Below are 26,978 nucleotides of genomic sequence, written 5' to 3'. Positions count from 1 at the left end.
TCGCTGACAAAACAGCTTGACTAATAAGGCGCGTTCACGTAGTGACAACTTAGAATGATTTAAATTCCCGCAATCCTTCCTTTTATCTTCGATGCCATGTCACAAAGTACCCGTAAAAGCAAACTACATAATAAAGTTTTCGATCACAGTGTCAGAATTCCTCCTATCGTCGTTTTTTGGTACTAATTTTTTTTCCTTGATAAATCGAAACCGCATACTCTAATGTGTATGGTGGCCAAATTTTGTTATATTTCGTCCAATACATATCACGCTACAGGGCTCCGAACACCTCCTGTTATTTCTTTATCACCCTATATATGAGGATAACGCTTTGTTATCTTGCTACATGGTAATGAGTGTAATTTTGATTGGATTTAAGCTGGTTTGTGAATATGTTATGAGATAAAAGACTTTGGATGAGTGCATAGATGGTAAGGGAAATGGTGGGAGGTTGAAATTTTCGTCTTCCGATAATTTGTTTGAAATTCAAACTGGAAAATAAATCAAATAAGCAAACTAGCGCTTTATTAACACAAAAAAAAAACTTTTAATTTCAAAGTTTTCAGATAGCTACACTTCTATCTTTATTTCATTACTATATTTTGAAAATGTTTAAATGCATGCGAAATAAAGATTAAGATCTTGATTGAAATGAATTAAATAAAAATAAAGAATTCAATCAACTAGAAATTTTAGCTCTTAAAATTTTGATCCAAAAAACCGTTTTTCTTATGTGCTGTTCGAAAATTTTTCTTCGTTCACTAAAACGCTTTGATATCTATTAACAGTTACTCTCTGTAATTAGGGGAAGCTAAAGCTCTGAAGCTAAAATTCCCGTTTTATGAATTTGAATAATAATAATAAAAGAATGGAACGATTTAATAGCAGCATTATGTAAAAATTATTAGCTTACAAATTTCCAGTATTCGTTTGGGCTTTAATTCTTTTTAATGTATTTAAATATTTATCTTGTAAGCAAGAATGTGAGTGAGTTCGTTTTATTTCTCCCATAAAACGGGAGAATCGTGTATCAGCTCTCCTGGTAAAGCGCCAGCTAAGTCATTAAAATGTTGTGTCAAATCTATGAAGCTTCACCAAATTAATATAATAATTAAAAAATTATTTAACACATTTGGCGACTTACCATTCTTAAATAATTTATAACTTGAACGCCATAACCTCCATGTGCCCGATACTGTATTATGTACCCGAGATTTCTCCTTTTTAAAATAAACGAAATTATTTTCTAAAACTGTGCTTTCTTCATGGCAATATAAATAAAAGCAAAACATCACTCATGCAGTCACTGATCACGGAATCTTCAAAACTAATTGGCAATAGATTTAAAATGTGTCGGGTATTTGTTTCTTGATCGTATGTTATCGTATCGGTTAACGAAATATCGTATGTTATCGAAAAAACTTAATTAATATTTTTCAATCCAAAGAAAAGGGTTATCAGGAAACAGATAATTATGGTGATCAATCAATTTACGAACCGGATGGCATTTATTTTTGCATTAAAATTGATTATTTCTCATATTATGAATTATATTTCGTAGTATTCATTATCTGAAGAATTCTTTTTTTATATGCTACTGCATATTTTGTGCAACAAGGAACTGAAATGCATTTTTAAAGGAATCTCATTATTTCGGATCTTGGTGCCCTGTTTTGTTTGACATCTGCTTCTTTACTGAAAGTACACTGTATTGAAAAGGTAGGGTTAAAATGTAGACAGGTAGGGTTAAAATGTAGAACCCTAAACTTTTAGTCCTTGCAGACTAATAGAAATTTTTGACATTTGTTTAAGAAGATCAAAGCTTTTCAGTGATATAAAGTTTATATAAAAAACAATATTTGTGTATTATTTTTATAATATTTCAAAAAGTATATTTTAAATATTACTTATTTATCAATAAAAACAACTGCGGGATAGCCATAAAATCCTTATTCATGGTTGCCTCAATATGAAATGAGTCATTATTTTTGTCTAAGGATCGAAAGGAATTTGAAATAAAAAACAAAGGTGATAGAGAATAGCATAACACAGATAATGAAGCATAGTAAAGTTTATTATCCGAGATGCTGACCGGCATTATCAACTCTAAGGAAATGACTTCTACTAATTTAAAGCATTGTGAATACCAAATTGAAGCAAGTAATCAAATTCAATTCTTGAATCCTATTTCTTATATTTTCTAAAATTAATATTTTGTTTATTATTGTATAATTAGCTGCCTTCGGTAACAGACATTTTCACTCTTATTATTTCTCACAATGATTGAGCTCTAATAACAAAATATAAAAATCGGCATTCTTGCCGTCAAATGTGCAAAATATTTGAGAATGTAATTATAGCCTTCTTTCATATTATTACGCCCAAATTAAAGTTCTCTATCCAGAAAATTATTTTCTAATTATAGATAAAACTGAAGAGTCAAATAAATAAGAATGAAAGCACCAAGTCAAATGTTTTGCAAAAAATATTTAGTTGATTTTTAGAATGAAAACAAATAAATCTAAAACCAAAGCGAAATGCTAATATATCAAAAATGGAATAATATAAATAGGCTCTTTACGGATTTATCAATCAGAATCTGACAATTGACTCAAATTTTTTGTTGAAAGAACTGTGAACAAATGAAGTTATTACATATTAATTCATATATATTGTTTTGAAATTTATTCTTCCTTATTGAAGCATGACAAATGAATAATGGACATGAAAAACAATTGGACGATTTGAACACATTTATCCTTAAGAAAAATTTGTACAAAAAAAATTGATTATATCTGTATAGTGCCTATATATGATATGCACATAACATTTTCCCCATTCTCAAACTTAATACCTTGTCATCTGAAAGGATGACAAAAGCGCACGTCATTAAAACTGAAAAAGAGAAACATGGTTATTAGTTTTTCATTCTTATGTGCTTTAAGTTCAAAGGGATCTCTTCGGATGTCTTGGCTAACATTTCTTCTCAACCGAAACTTGTACTGTGGAGAATAAATGATTTCCGTTTTAGACTCGGAATCAATCTGAGAGAGCGGAAGTGGAGGAGGGGGCGGGGCCTAACGAGAAAATGGACGTCTCCCATTCATCAAACAGTGATTACAGTTGTCTAGCTAAAGGCCGCATTGATAGTATAATCGCTTGTCCACTGCGGGGAAGATTAGTGAAGGTGATTTCCGGTTCCGGTTCAGTGGTAGGACGCGTGATGAGGCGTTATTTAAAGCCAAACGATCGGACAGCGCTCACTCATTAGAAATCGCCATGAAATGACCCGGGGGAATAAATTTTTCAGTGATTTTGGCTGCATTATACGATGCAGTCGTAAGAAACTGGACATTAAGATCATTAATTATTTGAGAAAATTAATTTTTCCACTTCGATCAATTTGTGAATATATCTTGAAATAATAAATTTTTCCTAATATTTTCAGATTCCTCTAATATTTCTTGGATAGTGAGTGAGAAAGAGTCCCGAATTTTAATATATGCATTAAGTTGAAAATATAATGCATGATTTTCCTTCATCAGATTTACGTTTAAATACAAACAGCAATTTTTGAGGTATAAAAATGCAAAATGAATGTTGTTATACAAATCGACAAATTAAACATACATAAGATGTTCCATTACTGTTTGCTGTGCCTCTGAAACTAATTTCTTCTAGTTAGATAAGTATCATATTTTGAAAATCCATTGAAGTTATTTTCGAAAGAATTCCATAAATTAGTGACGTTCAGATGAGAAAGTCATTTTCTGAACCAAATATCACTATCTATTCAAACTTGAAAATTTAGGCTAATGATTACAGATTAAGCTTGAACCAATTACACAAACACAGCGATAAATCTAGCCTCCGTTTCATTAGATGAATTTCCTTTTTCATAGTTGCATCAAGTGTGCTCATGAATGGGCTTCGTGATTGCGTATTTTAGTCATATATCGAAGAAACATGTGACCACGCTTGAAACCTATGAAGTATAATTTGTTGTGAGGATTTAATGTGCTTGAAACAGTGTTCGCAGAATCACATAGGGGGAATCAGATTTCAACGTTTTCTCCTTCCAGTCCGATAACCAACCTCTAACATAAGGTTAATGAGGCAGTTATCTTTAGATAAGAAAAAAAAAAAAACAATAGTTAAGCAAAATGATACACAATTCTCTTAAATAATTATTACTATTACTAATAATTAATGTCTTAGTTCTTTAAACATCACTCTTTTCATCCAGTAAGTCAATGATAAGGCTTCGTAAATTTCTATTAAAATTGTGAATTACCCTCAGAATAATGTTAACTGTTTTCTAATATTAAGTCCTAATCGCAAATTTAACCTTACTGCACATTTTATGGATGTATCAAATAAGTAGCAGGTATTCTCAATTCTCCCGTTTTGCTTAACAATCTTATATGAAATGATGAGCAACAATTTTCATCTTACAATATCGGATAACAATCATTTTAGGAAAAAAAACTCTTTACAAAATTAAATTAATTAATTAAAACCATTTTATCTAGACTCAAGCAGCAATTTACATACTGATAGGATTTAAAGGCGAAATACATTTCAGGCAGCTGAATAATACCTATGTAAATGTGTTTTTATAATATATTTTCAAGAACAATTCATTAGAATGATGTGAAATTTTCACATAATATATATTCGATTCTATAATAGAGAAAAAGTTCTATATTCATATACTAATAATAACAACAAAATATATTTCAAATTTCAATCTTTTTTCAACAATAATATTTAAAAATCAGTTAGCTCTGCTTGTTTTTATTTTATTTCAATGTCTTTAAAATTATTTTCACCAGTAAAGTCTTAGACTAACCAACCATATTAATCCAGTACTCTATCTATATGAAAAATAAACGTCATTATCTTTTAGGCCTTTATAAAAAGCCTTAGTTCAAATTTTTATTTAAATTATGCCACCAACAGCACACCGAACTTTAAAATAATACATTTACGACGATGCATTTCCTCTTATAACTGTAACCTGAAACTTGCAAATTTTGAAAAAGATTCCAGCTTCCCATGCATAAATGGAGAATCGGAACAATTAAGAAAGAGTTAAACTGAAATTGCGTGAAATTTGATAGAATATCAAACGAAATAAAAACTGAAAACTTTCTGTAGAGATTGACTGAGGTGCAACTGAGGTAGAGTAGGTAGTGATGTATCTACGCCCATTATCAAGGGCGCAAAATTGAGAAATCAATTAGTTGTATGTAAGAGATATGTACATTTTTTTTAAAATTCTCATTATCCTACTTCCAAAATAAAGTCTTTTTAGAAAAAAGTAAACAATATATCGATTAGATCCACAGGTTGTCTCAATGTGTTTGCACTTAGAGGAATAAAATATTGTAAATTCGATATTTTTGCCGAATGGATTTCCACTACTATAGATGTTCTTGACAAATTAAAAATAAAGTATTATTTTTTTCTTCAAATAACAAGAAACGGAATAGTTTATTTGCTTGAGAAAGAGTAAAGCAATTTATAAGCTGAAAATATTTAGAATTTATTAGGATAAAGATTATTTTATGAGAAACTGGGGGGAATTGTGAGTTGATATTCATACAATTCATATTATTTTAAAGCTTTTCACCATTCTGTTCCTTATTAAATTCATTTCTCTGTCTATATCTTTATGAAAACAGTCATATCCAAGGAATCAGTCATTAAAAATGAGGACACTTTAAATACTTTACAGTGTTGCTTGATTCTATAGTTTATTGCAAAACATATTTTGAAACATTATATTCAATACATCACTCATAACAATTCTACTCAACTTGAAAAAATAAGCCGATTTTTCATATCTTAACCATCAACGATAGAAGGAAAACCTGAACGTACTATTAATAACAAAAATAAAAACGATTTGATATTGAAAAATGAAATACATTCTTATGCTATGCGTTTAAAATATTTTTTTAAAAAATGAACGAAGTCAGTACACAAGTTACACGTCAACTAAATGAGTGTCAACCGTCAAAATATTCTAGCATGTGGCTTAACCTTCCGAGAGGCTAATTGCTCTGAGCATCGCTTTTCTAAAATTTATCTCCATTCCTTAAAACATTACATTAAGAAATATCAATTTCACACTAGAGAGTGTTAGAAAAAGAAACGAGTCTCCTTCTTTCCCAGCTGCTGGGTACCAATTACCACAAAGGGGAGACCATGTTCTTATCAATCTGGTTATCTTATATTACAAACTAACCCCTCTCCCATCCTTCCCTTTCTCACATTACTAATACGTAGTTCCAAACTAAACTCGATTAAAAATCTTTTTCGAAAAACATCTTGAAAAGGGAAATATTTTGCATTACAGATCTTAGTTTTCAGAATAAAACTTTCAAGATTTTTCTATTATAAATTGATTATTGTATATCTTTCTTTATTTCAACATCTTTTCATAATAAACCTTAAGTTACAAGTTGTCTTTTCATTACTAATATATAAAAACGAATAAAAGCCTTTATAGTATAAAGGTGCTAATATAATGCTACACTTTTTCTACAAATTTTACAAGTAATGTTTAATGCAAATATTTTTTTGAATGTCCATTAATGTTTAAAATCTATGTCCCCCTTACTTTATTATTTCTTGGAAACTTAATTTATCTTTTGTGTTGAAAGGTGAAAATTTTACATTTAATAATCAGACCTCACCAATTATTGTCTTAACCATTTGCCGAGGAGGATATATCTCGACCATTCTTTGACTAGCATTTGTAAAAAATTATATTCAAGCTTTTGGAATACAGAATTTGTATATAAACTTAAAAATATGAGTTAAGAGTATTTCTACAGTTAATCGCAGTGGAATCTCTCAATTTGAGCTCAAAAATCAGGAATTTTTTACTAAAGTTTTTCTAAAAATTTCAAACTAATAGAACCAGGAACTGACATTATGAATGATTATATTTTCTATTAATAAGTCTCATGTTTTAAAGGAAAATGAAATCATTAAATTTTTATTTGAAATGTAATGTAAAGGTTAACGGAACTTCAACCACATACATGAACATTTTCTTAGATTGTGAAAATATAAACTTAGATACATATTTGCTTTATTTTAAGATTAAAATGGGCTGTAGGCGTATACATTTTGGATCAATTTTTATCTAGTCACAATGTATAGTTAACCGCATGATTTTGATGTAGCACCGTTTGAATAAAATTCCCAATGGATCCGAAATCACATTCTTTGAAACTGAATAGTTTGACCAAGAAAGAGCGTAAAACTTTCATTTAACTATTATAACAGTTTTCGTGAGTGGCATGCATTTTAGAATTTGCAAAGAGACATTAAAAACCAAATAGGAAATGGATAAAAATAAAATAGGAAATGGAACTTACCGTCTGTTTATTTAACATCTTGGACACTCCACAATGTACTCCAGTATCGTTTAGGCTTAGGCGAAATATAACCAAACTGTCTTTCACTTTGGGCTCACAGCCTACGGAATAAAAGAAAAAAATTACGTAAGTTAAAGAATTTTTTCCATTTTGAAACCTTGAAAATCACTCGAAATGAGTTTAGATTTTTGAATTCCTTTACGTTTTAAGTAAACCCATTTGTAAAAATTTGGAAAAATTAGTTTGTTCATACAAAGCCAATTTCAGTTAATATTTCATATATACCGTTGCTAAGTTATTTATCTAATATTTGTTTCTTTCTTGCCAAAATATGATGCAAAATTTTTTGCACAAACAATATGAGTTTGGATACTGACTTAGATACACGAAATTTAATTAATTATAGTGACACAATTTATTAAAAATATAATTTAATTGTTGAAACGTAAGAAAAAATGTAACTTAAAGTGGACGAAAATTAGCAGAATTAAATATGACTTCAAAATTTAAAATTAAAAATTGAGGCATTTGTGGGGTGTTCCTAAAGTTCGAAACGCTGTTTAGTTTTTTTTTTTTCCTCTCTAACTATAGGCACTGAATCTTTGAATGCATTTAAAATAATCCTAAAAACTATATTAATAAAATAACACTATTTTAATTCATTTTAATGAAACAGATTTGTTATTAAATTTCAAAAAGTTTAACTTTTAAGGAATTTTATATGATTTTCTTAGACGAAATTCTCCAATTAGAATTTTTTTTCTTTCTGTTGCAACAACATAATTATAAAAGAAATCATACATAGGACAAAAACATTTTTTTACACTACTATATGACTAAAATAATAAACTTTTCAGGGATATGTATTTTATATCCCTTACAAATTCTTTTTTTTTATTTTACAAAATTATAATTAATACAATCTTAAACTGGGGAGTAAGGAATATAAACGTATAAAGTTAGTACCTATGCTGTTTCGGTTATAATGTAAGACTATTAAATCATGCTAATTGATCTACAATCTGAATGAACATTTAAGAATCAGCATCTGCTAGTCTGTTTTTCCCAATAATTCATTGTAGATTTCATGGAATCAATTTATACTGATTTGGCACATAAAACACTCTACGAAGTTTAATTGCAGTATCGATTGAGCATACTCGAGGAAATAATTCTTATGACGTCAGAGAATATTGTTACGAGAAACTGAATACGATATGAAATGCGCAAGTGAAGTAAAGAAGTACAGAACATTTTTAATGAGTTTAATTAGTTCAGTAAAATTCGATAGAGATCAGCACATATTTACATGATATATTCAAAGCATTTTGCCAATTTTATTTTTGAATGTTTTGAACATGCATCTGCGTCATAACAATGCTGATGGCAACTTGGTGTTTAGATGTTAAAAAAATGCTTGGTCAATTTTTATTATATTTTTATGACATCGCGCGACTGGATTCCAATAACCGTGATATTTCTGACCAATTCACAGATTTTAATAAATATTAGATTACTTGGATTAAATAGGACGATAAGTTGTTATTTCGAAATATCGAAAAAAAAAAAAAAGAATATCGTCACCAATATTCTTTTTTCGCCACTAATAGAAAATCAACGGAAATAAATAAAGTATTAATGAGAAAATAGTGTTTTTTTTTTCATGTGTTTGAAATTCGTGGCAAAAAGAAACATGAATACTTTTAACAGCTCAACAAACTCTGATAAAACCCATCAAAAATTTTATTGAAACTTGCAGTGAGCTTCTTTTTCTCAATGTATCCCTGTAACAGACAAAATAGTAAAGACCAATTGAATGGGTGAGCGAGGAAGGACGCTCCAAACGCGGCCCTTTCAAGAATCACGAAATCCGAGCCTCAGTCACCGAATATCACAAACAAGAAAATTTAGAATGATTGGGTTCTGAGATATGAAATTCTATGTAAATAAAGGTGTTGAAAATTGAAAACATATTCACATCAATAAAGTGATTTTCCTATTTTGCGATTACACTTTTCAGAGGACCGAATTTCAGCAATATTTCAACAGGTTTAAGAAGTGGAGGGGGGGGGGGGGAGACGAAATCGCCAACATTTTGCTTGACTTCAACAATTCTTTGTTAAATAATTACATGTTTATAATTAAAACTTAATGTTTGGGGAAAAAAGTGTTGCATTCTTAACGACGGACGTGCGTCTTCCGTGTTCTCGCACAGATTCCGTGCAGATGGAAACATTCTCATCATTTTCAATAGAATACATTGTGTTCAAAGCATTTATTAATGAATGAGAAATCATGCATTTAAATAATGAATATTAATGAATAAGAAAAAAATGCATGTTTCTATAAATATTGAAAATTATCTTAGAGGGTATTTCGTCCATTGTAATATTTGTGGAAAAAAAAGGAAAAAATCCCTCTTTTATGGTCAAGAGACATCATTAAATTAGTCAAATTATTTCAGTTAATTTATGGGAGATACTTTTAATACGTATAGAAAGTGTAACGTTATATTTCTTTTTTGATAAATTGCTACTCAATGGATATGATTACGGAACACTGTATAGAGTTCAGTTTTCATTACAACAGCTACAAGCACTACCATAAACACTCAAACCAGTTTTATGATTACTCTTTAATTGTTGTACAAGCTAAATAGATCTTTTTTTTTGTGAAATAGAAAAAAATTGCATAAAACTTTAATTTAATAAACTTGTCACTAATCTCAATTTCCCAGTCTTTTAGTAAGAAAATAAATTGAAATAATAAATGCATCAATATTTGTTTGTTGTTGGGGTTTTTTGCTGTGTATATTTGCTGCAAATATTTTTTTGCTGTGTATGTTAGACATGAAAAAAAAAATAGAAATCTTAGTTACTTTTACCCAAAAATGCTTTTTTTTTCTTTTGCAAATCTAAAGAATCGAGAAAAGTTATGTTACTTATAAATGGATAATAGATGTTCAGTTTTCCTTTTTGAATTTATGTTTGATCACACAAAAGCAATCACACAAATAAGATTTCCGATTGCTAATAAAAGTTATCTAGCAAACTGCAATTGCAGATTGAAAGAAATTTATTAAGAGTTCCAGAAATTGGGCGTTTGAAAAACCTTATTAGCAAATCTTTAAAATGCACTTTAAATGAAAGACATAAAACTAAATATAAAGTCTGTCTATCCTGTATATTCAATTTAATTTTCTAAATTTTGGTTCAATGCTAAATATCAGATTTTTATAAAATCAAAGTATCTATTACATAAACATATGGAAATTAAGAGGAATTAAAACAAATTAAATTCATTGGCTTTCATGATATAAATTTAAAAAGATATTTAAGTATGTAGGTAGTGCATTCAAACCAAAAAGTTTTACAGAAGCTCAAATTATCTTTTACAACATGAAACAAAATCGTAGCGAAAAGTTCCCATTCATTTTCACTTCTGCATTTCTTCCTACAATTTCAGTCCTTATTAATCAGTTTCACCGTATTAAACAAACTGGAACGAAAAAGTCAACAACCAGATTAAACATGGCGATTTATTTTTTGTTATTCCTAGATATGAAGCATATAAATTATTAAAAGACTTACTGGCAAAAGAATCTACAAAGAGAAACGTCACCTGGATAACTGAAGTTCGAATAAGGGAATATTATGCGAAGTTACTCTTTTTACAATAACACTTTTCGTTGATAGATGATTTGAGAGTCATCAAAAAAGCGAAATAATTTTTTCGAAGTTTATCGAATTTATTAACTATTGATAGGTAACATTAATGTTATAGAAACGATAGTTGTTAGAAATTAAAGAAAAGAAATGATAATGCTTAGAAAACATTTCGTTTTAAACTGAAAACGACCCATATTATTTGCTGTAAACAAATATTCTAAACAAACTATCGCTTATCCCAAATGATCCCATATCAAACATTTTATCTGCATATTCGCATATTCATTTGATTACAAAGCATTAATATAACGCTTAAGTTTCGTAAATTTCAGAAGTATGAAGCTTACCTAATGATAATGTCATTCACGTCCGGATTCACATTTGATCGTCGTTTAGAATGTAATCAATATTTTCAAGGAAGGACCTGTTTTTATAATGAATGATTTGCTAAAACCCGCATACCGTCACTAAGCATACCAAGCAGCGTACTGAAACACTAAGAATAATTTTAGGAGAGAAGAAAGAACGAATGATTTGAAATATTTCATACGAATACGAATCATTTTTTTAAGGTAAGTATATCCCAATAACAGGCTATGCTATCACGAGAAATTTCTATAGAATATCTGAGATTTTTTCATTCAAAAATAAATTGTCCGTTCTGGCAAATTATATCTTTCAGGTTTGTACACGATTGAAAAATTAATCTATTAATAGCAAAAATTGCAATCTAATTCCTCGAAAATAGGATTTGGAAATAACTTAGAATTCTACTCACTGGAAATGCAATTAAGAGAAGGAATATAAATATTTATTGACTAGTTAGAGAAGCATAGAAAATCGGAAGGTGTAGCTTCTGGAATGAAACTGAAAATATCAGAAAAGATTATTGAAGATAGCTCATTACCTGGATATCCCTTGAGGTTTTGCAGGTACACTACGGAGTGTGGTTGATTTGTAAGATTCAGCGTCACCTGCATCATGTCTGAGCCACAGGTTACATTATAAAACACTGAAAAAAAAAGAAAGAAAAATCCTTTATTGAATTACAGATATTTTGCAAGGAAAAAATGGATTTTCAGCAAATATGACTAGCTGAAATACAGAGTAAGTAAAATTCAATTTTTTTATATTCATTGATCGATTAAGTATCACTCTGTTTATGAATTAGTACTTTAACTGTATCCTTTTTTGCATCTATTATTACTTTTTTTTATGTTTTAGATATGATAAAATATCACGTAAAATTATTGTTAATCTATCTAAATCACGTCTAGATTTGATTCTCACGTGATCTATAACCAGATGTGTAAACACACAGTATATTATATTAGTACACTTGTCTATGTAATGAGTGGTGAGAATGTATTCCTGTTAAGAGCATCGAAAAGAAAAATACAGAAATTAAAAGAGCACTGAAGCTGCGCAATAGGGTTTTTGAAATGTAAAATTAAAAACGTCATATTAAATTATTTCCAAATATGAGCGATTAAGTTAAATGTGTTATTGCAGTCAGTCTTCAGCGGCAAATGTAGTACAATGAAACTGAATAGCGTTTAAAATGCATTCTGCAGTAATGGATAATTAAATGAGAAACGCCAAATAATCACCAAAACGACTCCCTGAATCTATAACCTTGAATTGTGATTTTGAAGTAGCAAATTACTTCAGCTCATTGCGAATCCTCATGATAAATTCAGCAATTAGAACTTATTTATGAAATTGCAGACGCTGCAAAGAATTTCAATTAAGTAATAATTATAAAAATTTCTTTTGAACACTTTTTTATTTCTTGATGACAAAGGAAAATTAATTTTTCTTGTCAAACATCTGAAGGTTTAAATAAATATTGAAAATTTTGGGGGTGCAGATAGAAACGCTTTAATTAAAAGGGAATTGTAACCGCATTTGTAAGTACGATTGCTAAACGACTGAGGATTTCTTGCTTCTTATGAATTTATTTTTTCTTTTTGATTCCTGCGCTTCGCCCTTTTACGATTTTGATTTCGACTTCAAGAAGTTTTAGCATTACATCATTTTTAAACGATCTAATAGAAGCGTTTTTCTATAAATGATTTTTTTTTCTATTTTTATTATGTGCCTTTCTTAGTCTTTACATCTTATGATATTCATTGTGGATATATATGTTACGGCAAAGCCCGAAGTACGGCCAGTTCGCGAATTGGCTGGCCAATTAGCGAACTGGCCAAGAGGTTTGGCCAAAGTCCGAAATATTTGCAATTAATATTGCATATTCTACTTTGGCTGGCCATTTCGCAAAGTGGCCGGGAATCCTTGGCCAAAGCCCGATATGATAATCTATACTTATAAATAAAGCTCAATGTGTGTGCTTGTGCGTGTTCGTGCGTGTGTGTGTGTTGGTGCTCTACAGTCCAAACCGCTTGACATACAGTTATCAAATTTGGCATATATATACCTTGGAGGTCGGAAATGTGCACCGTGGAGCGATTTTTTAAAATTTTTAATCAGAATTTTAAATAATTAAAAATTCTGCGTAATTTTGGTGTTTTGTTGCTATAACTAGAAAATATTACAGCACAAAATCGATTTTTGCATCAAATTAAAGCTTTAAAAAATTATCTTTTTATTAATACCATTGTTTTAATTGATAAATTATGCTTAGATTTTTTACCGCATTTTTAAAGATATATTTTAACCATATTTTTTAATTATATATTTCGCTCAAAATAAAAAATTAAATTTTATCTGCACGAGCACGTCAAAATAAAAAATAAAAAGCTTTTATCAACGTGTTGCCATTACATTAACAAAAGCTCAAATTAAAAAATATATCAACTATTATTGCAAATTTAATAAATCAAATTGTAATTTTCGGCAGTGTATGTATAAAATGAAAAAAAAAATGAAATAAGATATTTTCTGAAAAGTAAAAGGAGGAAAAGTTTTCTATGAGCTTTGACAATACCTATATTATTAATTAAATAAAACAATTTAATTTAAGGCAAACATAGTTTAATATACTTAGGGTAATCATTATAATCAGCGATAATCTGCTAATTTGGGACATACATTTGCTAACAAAATGGTCTAAAGGAACTAAATAATTTAATATAACTTGAATCAATAAATGCTCCAATGAATCAGGAATTTTAAATTTTTAAATAGGTCCTCTGCCCTTTGAATCATATTTAACAAAATATTCTTGAGACACCAATTTTTAAATAAAAATTGTTGAACTTCAATCAACTAAATAAATCACTAAAACTGACTGATTTATGAAATTTCAATATCATTCTTCTATAAAAACTGGCGATTTTAGACTACTTCACTACTACTACAACATCTTTTGAAAGTAAGAATAAAATTAATTTTACGATGAATCAGAGACATTTTTTTGAATAATTCTTTAAGATATTATATAAATTCTTCTGCAGTGCACATATAAATTTCACTGCCGAATGACTCTGATTTCAATCTTCATATTTAAAAAAAGACATGGTTAGCTTCAATATAAAAAGACTTTATACTGATTGCAGTTTAACATTTCCACTTTAATTTAAAGTAGAAATTTTATGGATACTGACAGAATATTAGAGAAAGTAATACAATGAACAGAACTGTTTAAGGCCTACATAAAGTATGACTGAATCATATAACTACCAAAATATGAAGTTCAAAAATATTTTGCTGAAAAAGCTACTAAGAGTACAAGTTACATGAATTGAAAATTTAAGTGATCAATAATACTGGCGAACCGGCTGGTCGCCAAAGGCGACTAGTGGTAAATAAATATAATGACATTTATGTATAAAACAATAAAATATAAATAAGGACATGTTGTAGGTGAAATTCGACAGATGGTGCCAACAAAGAAATGTCTTTAAATGATATTAATAACAAAACTATTTTTCCTTCATATTTGTTTGAATTGGCCCTTATTTTTGCTATTTGCCTTTGCAAAAAATTTCGTATTTTTTGAAGCGATATTTCGGGAGACAATGTGATCTGGGATCTTTAACATTAGGTCCATGGAGTAGAAAAAGACTAAGGATCACCCTTAAAGGTAATTGAAAATTGAATACTCAATTTGCCTTTGTATTCATACACGATACGCAACGCCTTTGCTCAAGATCAGGGATTGCAATACCTGTATACCGGGATACCGAATACCGGTATTTTGAGCAATTTGTACAATTTTGTAATACAGGTATTTACAAGTTTAAATACCGGTTTTTCGGTATTTACTAGAAATTTTTAAAATTTCTCCACTATATGTTCAGGTATCGCGAACATAGCAAAATAGTATGCGTTTTTGTTTTTATGTCTCCATAACGGACGAAATTAATTAGCTAATTAACGGCTTAATTAATTGCTTAAATCTAAATTAGCGAAACATGGATTATCCGTGAAAGAAAATATTTTATCCTTAACGACTGATGGAGCAACAGTTATGAAAAAAGTTGGAAAGTTGATTGATGCAAATCAGCAGTTGTGCTATGCACATGGAATTCAATTAGGAGTAATAGATGTATTATACCAAAAAAATAAAGAACAGAAGAATCCAAATACTGTGTATATAGAAATTTCGGATTCCAACTTTGAAAAGAGTAAGAGTGAGAGTGTTATTGACAATGAAGATAATGACAATGTAATTGTTGAAGAAGATATTGCTAATGAGGATGAAATATTAACCTATCAAGAATTGCTTCCTATAATTTATAAAGTTCGAAAAATTGTTAAGATATTTAAACGTTCCCCTACAAAAAGGATATTTTATTAAAATATATACTAACTGAAAATAAAACAGAATATATGTTAATATTAGATTCTAAAACACGTTGGAATAGTTTACTCCTAATTGTGGAACAATTTTTGAAAATGAGAAGTCCAATCCAAAAAGCAATAATCGACTTAAACCTGTAAATTAATTTTTCAGATAGTGAATTCGACTTAATATCCAGAACTATTTCAGATCTACCTTCAATAAAACTGACTATTGAGGCATTGTATCGGAGAGATTCTAATTTATTAGCAGGTAATGCAACAATAAATTCCAGGTTGCAATCACTGAAAGAACAGCACACATCACTATCTGAAGAATTACATATTACATTGAAAAATCGCACAGAAGAAAGACATAATGAAATAAAAAATGTATTACGGTATTTACATAATTATAATGATTTTAAAAATGAAAATGAAAAAGAAGAAAAGAAAACAACCAATTCAAATCTGATTAAGTTTAGAGTAAATTTTCTTAAAATTTTTTACACACAACCCTATCTACATTCAGAAGAATTCGGTTCAATTATCGAAGATTATGATGTCACTACTGTCGATAGTGAAAAGGAATTGTCTCTTGAACAAAAATTAGAATTAGCGATAAATAAAAAAATTTCAACGAACCAAAATACAATACAGAAATCAGCTATATCCAAAACCATCCGACGAGAAATCGATTTATTCGAATATGAGGGATTTAGAGTTAAATATTTGGAAAAAGTATATTGCTTATGGCTAACAGTACCACCAACTATCGTAGACGCCGAAAGAGCGTTTTCGACAGCTGGTAATTTTTACACAAAATTACTTTCCAGGATTAATGACAGTACAATTGATGCATTATGTTTTTTAAGATCCCATTTCAAAAAGTTGTAATAGTACCCCCAGACTGAATAGGGATATTTACACTTTTTTGTGATTTAAAAAAAATAAAATGTTTCTTTACTTTTTTGTGATTATATACTGTTATCTATACTAATAATAAAGCTCAATGTGTGTGTGTGTGTGTGTTGGCGCTCTACAGGCCAGGTCATTTGACATACAGCTATCAAATTTGGTACATGCATACCTTAGAGGTCGGGAATGGGCACCTGGGGTCCCTTTTTTGAAATTTTAATTAGAATTTTAATTATTAATTAAAAACTAACTTTCCCGCCAAAAAAATCTTCCATTTTCCCCACCGCCAACTTTTCCGCCAAAAAAATCTTCCATTTTCGCCACCGCAAAATGAGTAAGGCTTCCGTTTTATCTTCTCCCAACAGTAATGAGGCTAGGGTTAGTATTTTTCGGAGGATTATTTCAAACGATTCAGTTTATTTTCTTAATGTTTTATGCATTTAAAATGAAACATTGTTAATTAATCGATCCTTCAGATTCATTCTGAAGTACTTTTGAATTAAAATAAAACAGAATAAAGGAAATTAAAAATTTCTAATCCGCATAGCGTTACCCCAACTGGCGTAGAAAAAAAATCACGTATTTGCGTTACGTAACTGGCGTTGAAAATTCACGCATGCGCTTTGTGTTCTGAATTCCGCATTGTGTTGACGAATTATTATCAAAGGATGCGGACTGGATTTAAATTTTTTTTAGGTTCGTTGCATGCTTTTGTAATTAAAATGTATTTATGTTAGTTATATATTTTTTGTATATGCTTATAGTTTTAAGTGCATCGTTTTTTAAGTAGTTTTTTTAAAACCTGTTTTAAACCGTCTATTTTAAACGATTCGTTTCATTTTCTTAGTGTTTGATGCATTTAAAAGTAAACATTGTTAATGAATCGATCTGCTCATGATGAATCTAAGAAAATTTTGTTGACAAATTCTTGAGATAATACGTAAATTGAAAAAGATATTCTTTAGTGCCCATAAAGTTTAAACGCTAGGGTGACTCTATTTTCCTTAATCAGATTATAAAAAAATGCTTTGTTTCAGTAAAAAATATTATTATATTAATTGCAGATTAATTCTTTCCACTTTAATTTAAAGCATAAATTTTACGGGTGCTAACAGAAAATTAGAGAGATACATATTACGTTATGACTGAAGGCCTTTATAATATTATGAGTGAATTATATGACTATCAAAATTTGAAGTTTTAAAATATTTTGATGAAGAAGCTATTAAAGTAGGAATTGCATAAAATATTTAAATATAAAAATTTTAACGAACATTAAGATTGGCGAACCGGCTGGTCGACAAATTCTTGAGATATTACATAAATTAAGAAAGATATTTTTTAGTTCTCATAAGGTTTAAATGCTCAGTGACTCTGTTTTCGTTAATCATGTTATTAAAAAAATTAACATTTATTGACGAACACGAACACACTGATATTCACAGTTACTCTGATTAGATGTTATAAAATCTGAATAGATAAACATAAACGTGAAAACAGCTGTGCGCCGGTTCCTATGGCAACACAGCTGGAAAGGGAAAAGAAGTTTCTAAGACAGCTTTACACAATTTCATAGAATAACTTTTCCCCTTTTTCGTTTCATCTTTTAAAAAAATTACTTATTTAATAAGAACACCTGCTTTACCCAATTTTTTAGAATAGTTTTTTCCCCTCTTCGCTTGCTTTAAAAAAACATCTATACTTATATATAAAGTTCAATGTGTGTGTGTGTGTGTGTGTTGGCGCTCCACAGAAAAGACCATTTGACCTACAGCTACCAAATTTGGTACATGTATACCTTAGAGGTCGGGAATGTGAACCTGGGATCCCTTTTTTTGAATTTTTAATTAGAATTTTAATTATTAATTAAAAACTAACTTTCTTGACAAAAAATTATTCATTTTCCCTACCACCAAATGCGTAAGAGTTCAGTTTTTTTTCCCCAAAAGTAATGAGGCTAGGCTTAAGATTTTTCGGCTGATTATTTCAAAGGATTCTGTTTATTTTCGTAATGTTTGATGCATTTAAAATTAAACATTGTTAATTGATCGATCTTTCAGATTAATTCTGAAATACTTTTGAATTAAAATAAAACAGAATAAAGGAAATAAAAATTTCTAATCTGCATAGCGTTACCCCAACTGACTTAGAAAAACTCACGCATTTGCATTACCGTAACTAGCGTTGTAAATTCACGCATGCGCATTGTGTTCTGATTGTTGACATGACAACCAATATCAACGGGCGATTTAAATTATTTTTAGATTAGTTGCATGCTTTTGTAATTAAAGTGTATTTATGTTAGTTATATATTTTTTGTGTATGCTTATAGTTTTAAGACCATCTTCTTTTAAGTAGTTTTTTTTTAACCTGTTTTCAACCGATTATTTTAAACGATTCGTTTTTTTTTTTTTTTTTAGTGTTTGATGCATTTAAAATTAAACATTGTTAATTAATCAATCTGTCATGATGAATCTGAGAAAATTTTGTTGACAAATTTTTGAAATATTACATAAATTAAGAAAGATATTCTTTAGTGCCCATAAAGTTTAAACACTCAGTGACTGTTTTCAATAATCATATTACAAAAAAAATACTTTGTTTCAGTAAAAATATTATTATATTAATTGCAGATTAATCCTTTCCACTTTAATTTAAAGTATAAATTCTATGGGAGCCAACAGAAAATGAGAGAGATACATACCACGTTATGACTGAAGGCGTTTATAATATTATGAGTGAATTATATGCCTATCAAAATTTGAAGTTTTAAAATATTTTGATGAAGAAGCTATTAAAGTAGGAATTGCATAAAATATTTAATTATGAAAATTTTAACGAACATTAAGATTGGCGAAGCGGCTGGTCGCCAAAGGCGGCTAGTAATTTATAAGTTACAAATTATTTTTTTGTGTTATTTACACTCTCTAACAAAACTGGCAAATAAAACAAAGAAACACTTGTGTTTTCTTTCTTTTTCTAAAATTTCTAATACCGGTATCCCGGTCTTAAGATTTAAAAATACCGAATACCGGCATTGAACTTTTGGTCCGGTATTGCAATCTCTACTCAAGATATAATTCGTTCATTTTGAAGGGCGCAAATCTAATTTTCACGCTATCACGTTGTTACAGCATATACGTTCACTGAATAATTTCTATTATGGCTTTAATATGAGAACAGAATAACACGAGATCATATTTTTATATATTACAAGCTTATTTTTAACTCAGAGGTGTCATTTATATTTGAACTCATTTCTGAAACAATTGTACTTTAAAAAAAACAGTACACAGAAGTACACATTTTTAAATACTTCATTTTTAACAGTGTGTAAAACAATCTGCCCTTCATTCTTTTCTTCCTACTTTGGCCGATCGCCCCAAGCCACTTCGTGAATTGGCCGGTCAATTCGCAAACTGACCGATTTCGGGCTTTGGCCGTAACATATACATGCAAATGATGTAAAACACTAAAGCGTTCCTGAAATCAAGAGCGAATGACGCCATCATCGGCAAACGGCGCAAGCAAATCATTATAACAAATCGGACAGCTTTTTTCAGTTTATATTCTTTCTTTAAACAGCCATAGAAAGCTAAGAGGAAAAGGAAATTACTTTCTGGTAATATTCTAGGATTCCTAGAATAAATTATTCGAGTCTTGAATTATATTTTAATTTTAACATTGAACTATATTTTAATTTTTAGTAAAATCCTTTTATCTACCAAGATATCAATGACTAATTTTATAGTTAAAGATTTATGTAAATAATTTAAATTGTAAAATAAGTAGATACATGAAGATTGAGGTGGCGCAATTTGGCTGCTAAATAATTTTTATTTCATTCTAAGACAATAACGATAATTTCCTAGAGTTTTAATTTTAAAAACCTCTGCTAAACTATAAAAGCAAAACGTTAGCGATATTGCGTGATTTTATCTTAACATGCTCTCCCTAATTATGCAAATGAATTAAATAAACACATTTATTACAACACGCGAATATAAAGAAAATACTATCATTCAAATTTCAGGTGACTGTGAGGTATTTCATCCTGCAGATACGGCCTTATCTTCATTTGAACAGAAATATTTTACTCTTACAAAAATGAGAAATGTCGCCAATTTAGCTCGCAAAAGAAGCGACACCCTCATCTCTCGCGATGCAACAAAGCAGTCCCAATATATCGCGATGGAGCCCATTTCCCTAAAGACTGGCCTGGTATCCTTTGCTTAGCGAACTCCGTGACAGCGAAGACGGGCGCATTACCGCATGTGATTCTAGCGCAGAGATGAATTATGTCCTTTATCCTGAGGAACGTTGCTTTCTCCCATTATATATTTACTGTCGTTTATGAGAGGGTGGCTGAAGAAATAAATCTCGAGGCCTTATCTCGGAATATCCTGGGATGAGAGCCTTCTCCAACTATGTTTATTTCAGTCCATACTTTGTATGATCCTTTTGAGTCAAATTAACTTTTCCAGAATCAGATTATTGTTCTCGAGTTCCTTTTCTTCTGGACAAAGATCTTTCTATAAATCTCCGACTATTTTTTCTCAAAATTATGTTTTGTGTAATTATTTGATTAAATCATTTGACTCGAAGAGTTAATTAAAAATGCATTCGTTCATGTGGCCGTCTCATTTTAATTGCTGATATCTAAAATTTATAAATACAAATCAATTTATTTCCTTGGAATCCAGTCAGCGACTTCGTGAGATGCTGATGTGCAAAAATGAAGGACGAAACTGGAAAACTGGCACTTTAGCGAAAAATTAGCCCTTTAGCTTGCAGAAAGACGAATAAGGCCATTCAGCCAGCCGGGTTGAGTCAAGTAAGGTAATAGCAGGATTATATATGCGAAATGACGCAATGAGAATGTTGGAGCTAGTAGAACCACGCAAGTGTCATACTCTCAGTGATTCTGCTAAGTTGGAGGAAGATTTTTGGGCCATGTGTAGCTGGGCGGCATAGTTCGGAGTCGTTAATTGTATTATTTCATGAACTTGGAGAAAATTTCATATAACAGTAATAGAAGTCCAAATGACAAAAAAAATAAATAATAAATAAATATTTGTCATCCATACTTAATCATGCCGGCATACGATATTGCCAGACAGGCGAACAGGAATAAGACAGCAGGCAGCAAAAGAAATTGAAAATATGAAGTTACGTGTATTCATCTCAAATGATTGTTCAATTTCCAGGAAATGGTTTTGATTATGCTGAAAATACTGGCCAATAGGTTATTTGTGTTCAACCCTCTTGTCGGCAAACATTGAGATATCTGTGCTTAATGAAACTGTCACCTGTAAATAGCAATTTAAAGAAGGGTCTGGGGCTGCTAAAAAAATGCTGCTCCGAGGGTAAAATAAGAATAGCAGCGTATTAGCTATCGCTTGTCCTTAAGAGCGTTTTGGCAGTGTGCGTTATTTTTTGAAGTTAAAATACTATTTTGAACTGATTTCAGATTAATTTTTAATGTGATTGTAAGGTGTATTTAAAATATTTTAATGCACTTCTATTGTTTTTAAATGTAATGGTAATACGAATATATACCATTAATATAAAATATTTCTAGCATTTAATTTTTAATAGTCCTTCCAACTCTTAGTTTCAGTTGTGCCTCAGAATTATATAAATATATAAGTTTTGCTGTAATTAATTGCTGTATTGCCAGTCTACGAAATTTTTAAGTATTATATTAAGTATAGATGCAAGAATTGTAATCTGTATTTGAAACCAGGCTGCTACAATTTTCAAGTCTTTATTTTGAGTCATGCATTTTTATTTGTTAAACAGTTCATGTCTATTAGGCAGATATAAGATTAGATATTTATTCTAGTTAATTTTTCGATTTCACAAACAGGAATGAATTCTGATTTGAATTTTCACAAAGACACGTTTTGGCCGATGTTTCGACACGCAAACTTATGATCGTATTTCGAACAGTAGCTGCATTTTAGATTTCAAAGTGATATTGAGGTCATTTTAGATTTGCATTTAAGTTACCGGAGTTCGAAAGCTGTTTCTATTTTTTGCTCGAAGAATACGAAGTACATTGTGATGCTCAACTGATCTGTCCTTTAAGATCTGTAAGTTATTCTATTTTTAATGTTGCACGATTTAAGAATTCTTAAACTTTCAGAGTTGTATACTTCTTTCAATTTGTCGAAAATTCTTTTATATAATCTGAAATAATTTCCATTTTAATCGTTTCTTCAAAAAATAGTTTGTAAGATCGAAGATTTCAAGACCTCTTATTCTACACATATTTGATACAATACAGTATTTAATATGACTGATTGACAAGATGATGCCCCTTCGAATTTCTCAAGCATTTTCAATCCATGTCCGCCCCGTTCCCAAGGCATTGGGTATCGCTGCTTTATAAGACCGCCTGTCTATCATTGAGATAAATCAATTGGTCATTTTCTACAAATCCAGTTTCATTCTGCAGTTTCCATGTACCATAACTACTCTCAGATGTTTTCTTGACAGTAGTTACTTGAGCCACCTCTAATAGCGACTCAACAATTGAGGGAAGTAAAGTATTTGTGTCATATTTTCGTTTTTAAATATAAGTGGTTTCCCAAAGTGTCAGAAAAAGAGCTTATCTAAATTCAACGCATGTGTAGAAAAAGTTATATTTGAGTGATATTTTTCACCAACTAAGTCTTGTAATGTTAAGGAAGGCGTAGGGCATAAAACGAGTGCGATAAGAATTAAAACAGAACATTCAATTAAAACATGACAAACAGTTCAATGAACCTTTGATTTCATATTTTATTAAATCTTTGTTTCTTTGTATATGTATTGTGTTTGTATATGTATTCTACTCTTATTGATTGGCGAAGTATGCCCAAATGTGTCCCTTGTGCCAGTAAACCATATAAAACCAACCAACCAAAAGATGTTTACAAAATTGGAAAAAAACTACTGATTTGTGAAAAAGCTAGCAATGATCATTGAATTCTAATCGTTTCGATATTCCTCTAAAGTGGCAATAATGAGATCTTAAAATGACTTTTAAAAATGTAACAGATGTATAGTAAATGTAAGATGGAAAGAATTGGGAAATAGAACTAAAGTTGGTTTCATTCTGGGTAATGAGCATTTTTTTTAATCTTAAAATCAAGATGCAAACCATTGTTTAATAGAAGAAAAATCATGAAAGTAACCGATAATTTGCCCTTTTTAATATTTCATAACTGTTTAATCATTTATCATGTAAATGTAAATAAAAAGTTATCAAAAATGGCCATTCTTCAACTCTACATTTTCCTACAATGCTTAATAATTTTCATTCACATTTGTTATTCACGTTTCCTGTTCCTGAATAAAATAAAAATATTTGAAATCTACATTAAATGAAATTCCTTACTCAGGAGCATTTGAAATATGTTGCCATATTCATGGATAAGCAGACATAACCATCAACATAACACGGAATACTTACAAAGATAAAATTTGACATTTTAAACTAAACGGAAAAAGTAAGTTTATTTTATGAAAAAAAAATCCATATTCCGTTAGAATGCTATAAAAGAACAAGATTAGAACTTATTGTATTTGAATTGAAATCGGCATTGAGTTGTATTCGGCTGGCCATATATTTTCTTTAACTTTTGTGCTATTTTTATTCGATTGCTGCAGAAATCTGGAAAATGTTCTTTTGTTCTTCCATAAGGAAACATTTCTTCAGATCCCTGAAAGAACTGACAAAGCAAAATAAGATTTTCTAAAATAGTTTGATTCTGAAACTAAGCCCAAACTGTGCATGCATGATTCCATTTGAAATTTTTCTTTTGCCTACAATTTATAGATTGATATAGTCGAATTGGGGTGATTTTATTTCGGAGCTAGAGCCCAGTTGAACTGACACAATAATGAGAAAAGTGCAAAAATATCGTTTTTAGATAAATTTGCTTATATATAAAATATATATCTTTTTATCTTACAAATAATAGAAGAACTATGAATTTATAAAAAAACAGGGTTTTTTTTTCAAAGAAGGCATTTACTTCCATGTTTGTAAAAATGGTAACATAATTGGAAATTTTTTTCAGTAACATTTTGGGATTTTCTAATATTTTGAATTTTGAAAGGAAATTATTGTCATTGCCAAAATTTAATTCCGTTGCCCGCCAATAATGAAACAGTGTTTAATATTTGCCTGAAAATTTTTGAATTTTTTCAGGCATAGGATATTTTTTTTTCTGAAGTGTAAATAAGAAAACTATTTTGCATAATTTATTTCCACTTAGATACCTTGTATCTATCTAATCTTTTTTTGTATCTGAGAAATATGAATACTTTTTTCAACAATCTTAAACTCGCTTCAAAAAAGTAAAAGAAAATATTTAGTTGAATCATTTATATGCGCGCAGCTATGTATAAGTGAAGTTTATTAAAAAACTTCCATTTATTTCAAAATACAAAGAAATAAACTGTACATTTGAAAAATTACAAATTACAAATTGCTATTATAATCATTAGTTTTTTTTTTGACATTTATATCCATTTATAAAAATTAAAAAATACTTTATCCTTATATAGAAACTGGAAAATATTTTTTTAATTATGTGAAAATGAAAACATAACTCGTAAAAACCCGAGATGTAAACAAGAAAACTTTAAAATAATTATAATCCTATTCATATTTATAATGAATATTAAATTTAATATTATAAAATATTTGATTTATTTTCTGTTTCTTATTATTTTCGTTGGGCATCAAATCTATTTCTTATTGTTTACTGCGCTTCATGATTTTATGATTTTGAATTCAAGAATTGTGAAAATACATCCTTTTCATTTTCAGTACATTGATAAAAACGATAATTAAAAAGATGTTTTGTATTCGCTATTTCTACATTCATTTCCTTGTTTCTTATAATATTCATTACAGCAAAATAGGACGTAAAATACCAAAGACTGGAAAGTCACTCATATTCCTATGCCGTTCGCATTCTAAATAGCCACGTGAAATTTCATTGTGCAAAAAAATTATTTTCTATGAATAATCAACATTTTCAATTGAAAATAATTTTATGTACGTAATTTGTGTATTTAAATTACATTTCAATCTGGATGGCAAATATCTGTCCCGCATTATTAAAATCTCTATTCGAAGAATAATTTCTTTAATTCATCATATATTTTTTTATATTTATAATTTTTTAATCAAAAATATGAATGCAAACACAAATTACGACAGTTTGAGATTCTGATTGTGATAATTCCGATTTTAATCACATTTAGAAAAATTTAAATTTTCAATGAATGTCATAGAATTAGTTTCTTGTAATTATATTGCGTTTTAATTTCTTGTAAAATTATTTCATTTTAAATAAAACGAAATATTGTTTCTGAATTTTTACTACAATAACGAAGTAACAATCGGAAACTATTTTTTGTTCACTCTTTAGACTAATCTGTTTTATAAATCGTAGTAACTAATATCATGCCAGTTGCTATTTGACGGATTTGGTTCTCAGTTTGGCTACATTGTTTTGGTGCTAACCTGCGTACCAAATTTCATTTATCTTTATCTCTGCGTTTTGCAGTTATCGACTCCACTTGTACACGAGCAGACTGATAATGCATTTTGTTCAAAATTTAATAAATGTCTACAAATTTGGTCATGACTCCTTATAACATATATCTGCCGTCAGGTGCAAAGCGCAGTTGAGTTACTGCATTCATAAACAGACAATCACATATAATGATAAAAATGATTTTACTGATTCCTATATGGAGGTCTGAAGATTCGTCAAAATTTTGATTTCGAATTTGTCGACATTTGCCATACTTCGTATGCGAGGAATCAAAAGAGGTAAAGAAGAGGAATTTGAATTAACATGCAAATTCTGGAAAAGAACTGCTTTGCTCTCACTTGAGGAAATGCGTAAACACGTTTGACGTTATGTTATAGTATAATACATTAACATCACGACATGACGAAATGTTTGCATCATTTTGGGATAGATCAAGAGATTTTGGGCATTGTTTAGATGACGGGGAAAGAGCTGACAGATACATTACAAACATCCTCATCAAAGAGAATGAACCCAAATCTTAGTTTAAAAAATGAATATAAAATGTGTGCCATAGAAAGCAGTCTATCAATTGCAAGTATCAACTCAATTCTGATGCGGATCAGTTTCTATGTTGATTGGTTAAATAATTTTATCTTCATTTACGGCAAAGAACTTGATAGCATTTATTTCTATTATGCAAAGTAATAATAGTT

The 26,978-nt window shown here is 29.5% G+C and overlaps 1 protein-coding gene across 1 annotated transcript in view; it reads right to left on the bottom strand.

The window, feature by feature from the left end:
* The window catches only part of LOC129970282 (uncharacterized), a 462,116-nt gene that overhangs the window by 117,962 nt on the left and 317,176 nt on the right, over positions 1–26,978 (bottom strand). The window contains exons 2-3 of the mRNA XM_056084446.1: positions 11,970–12,074; positions 7,395–7,495 (exon numbers count right to left, since the gene is read on the bottom strand). Of these exons, the coding sequence (XP_055940421.1) occupies positions 7,395–7,495; positions 11,970–12,074 (206 nt within the window). The remainder of the gene's footprint in view (positions 1–7,394; positions 7,496–11,969; positions 12,075–26,978) is intronic.

This window comes from Argiope bruennichi, chromosome 1, assembly GCF_947563725.1.
Source record: "Argiope bruennichi chromosome 1, qqArgBrue1.1, whole genome shotgun sequence".
NCBI lineage: Eukaryota > Metazoa > Arthropoda > Arachnida > Araneae > Araneidae > Argiope > Argiope bruennichi.
Note: the sequence above shows the minus strand (reverse complement) of the source record. Positions and strands in the feature narration are given on the sequence as shown.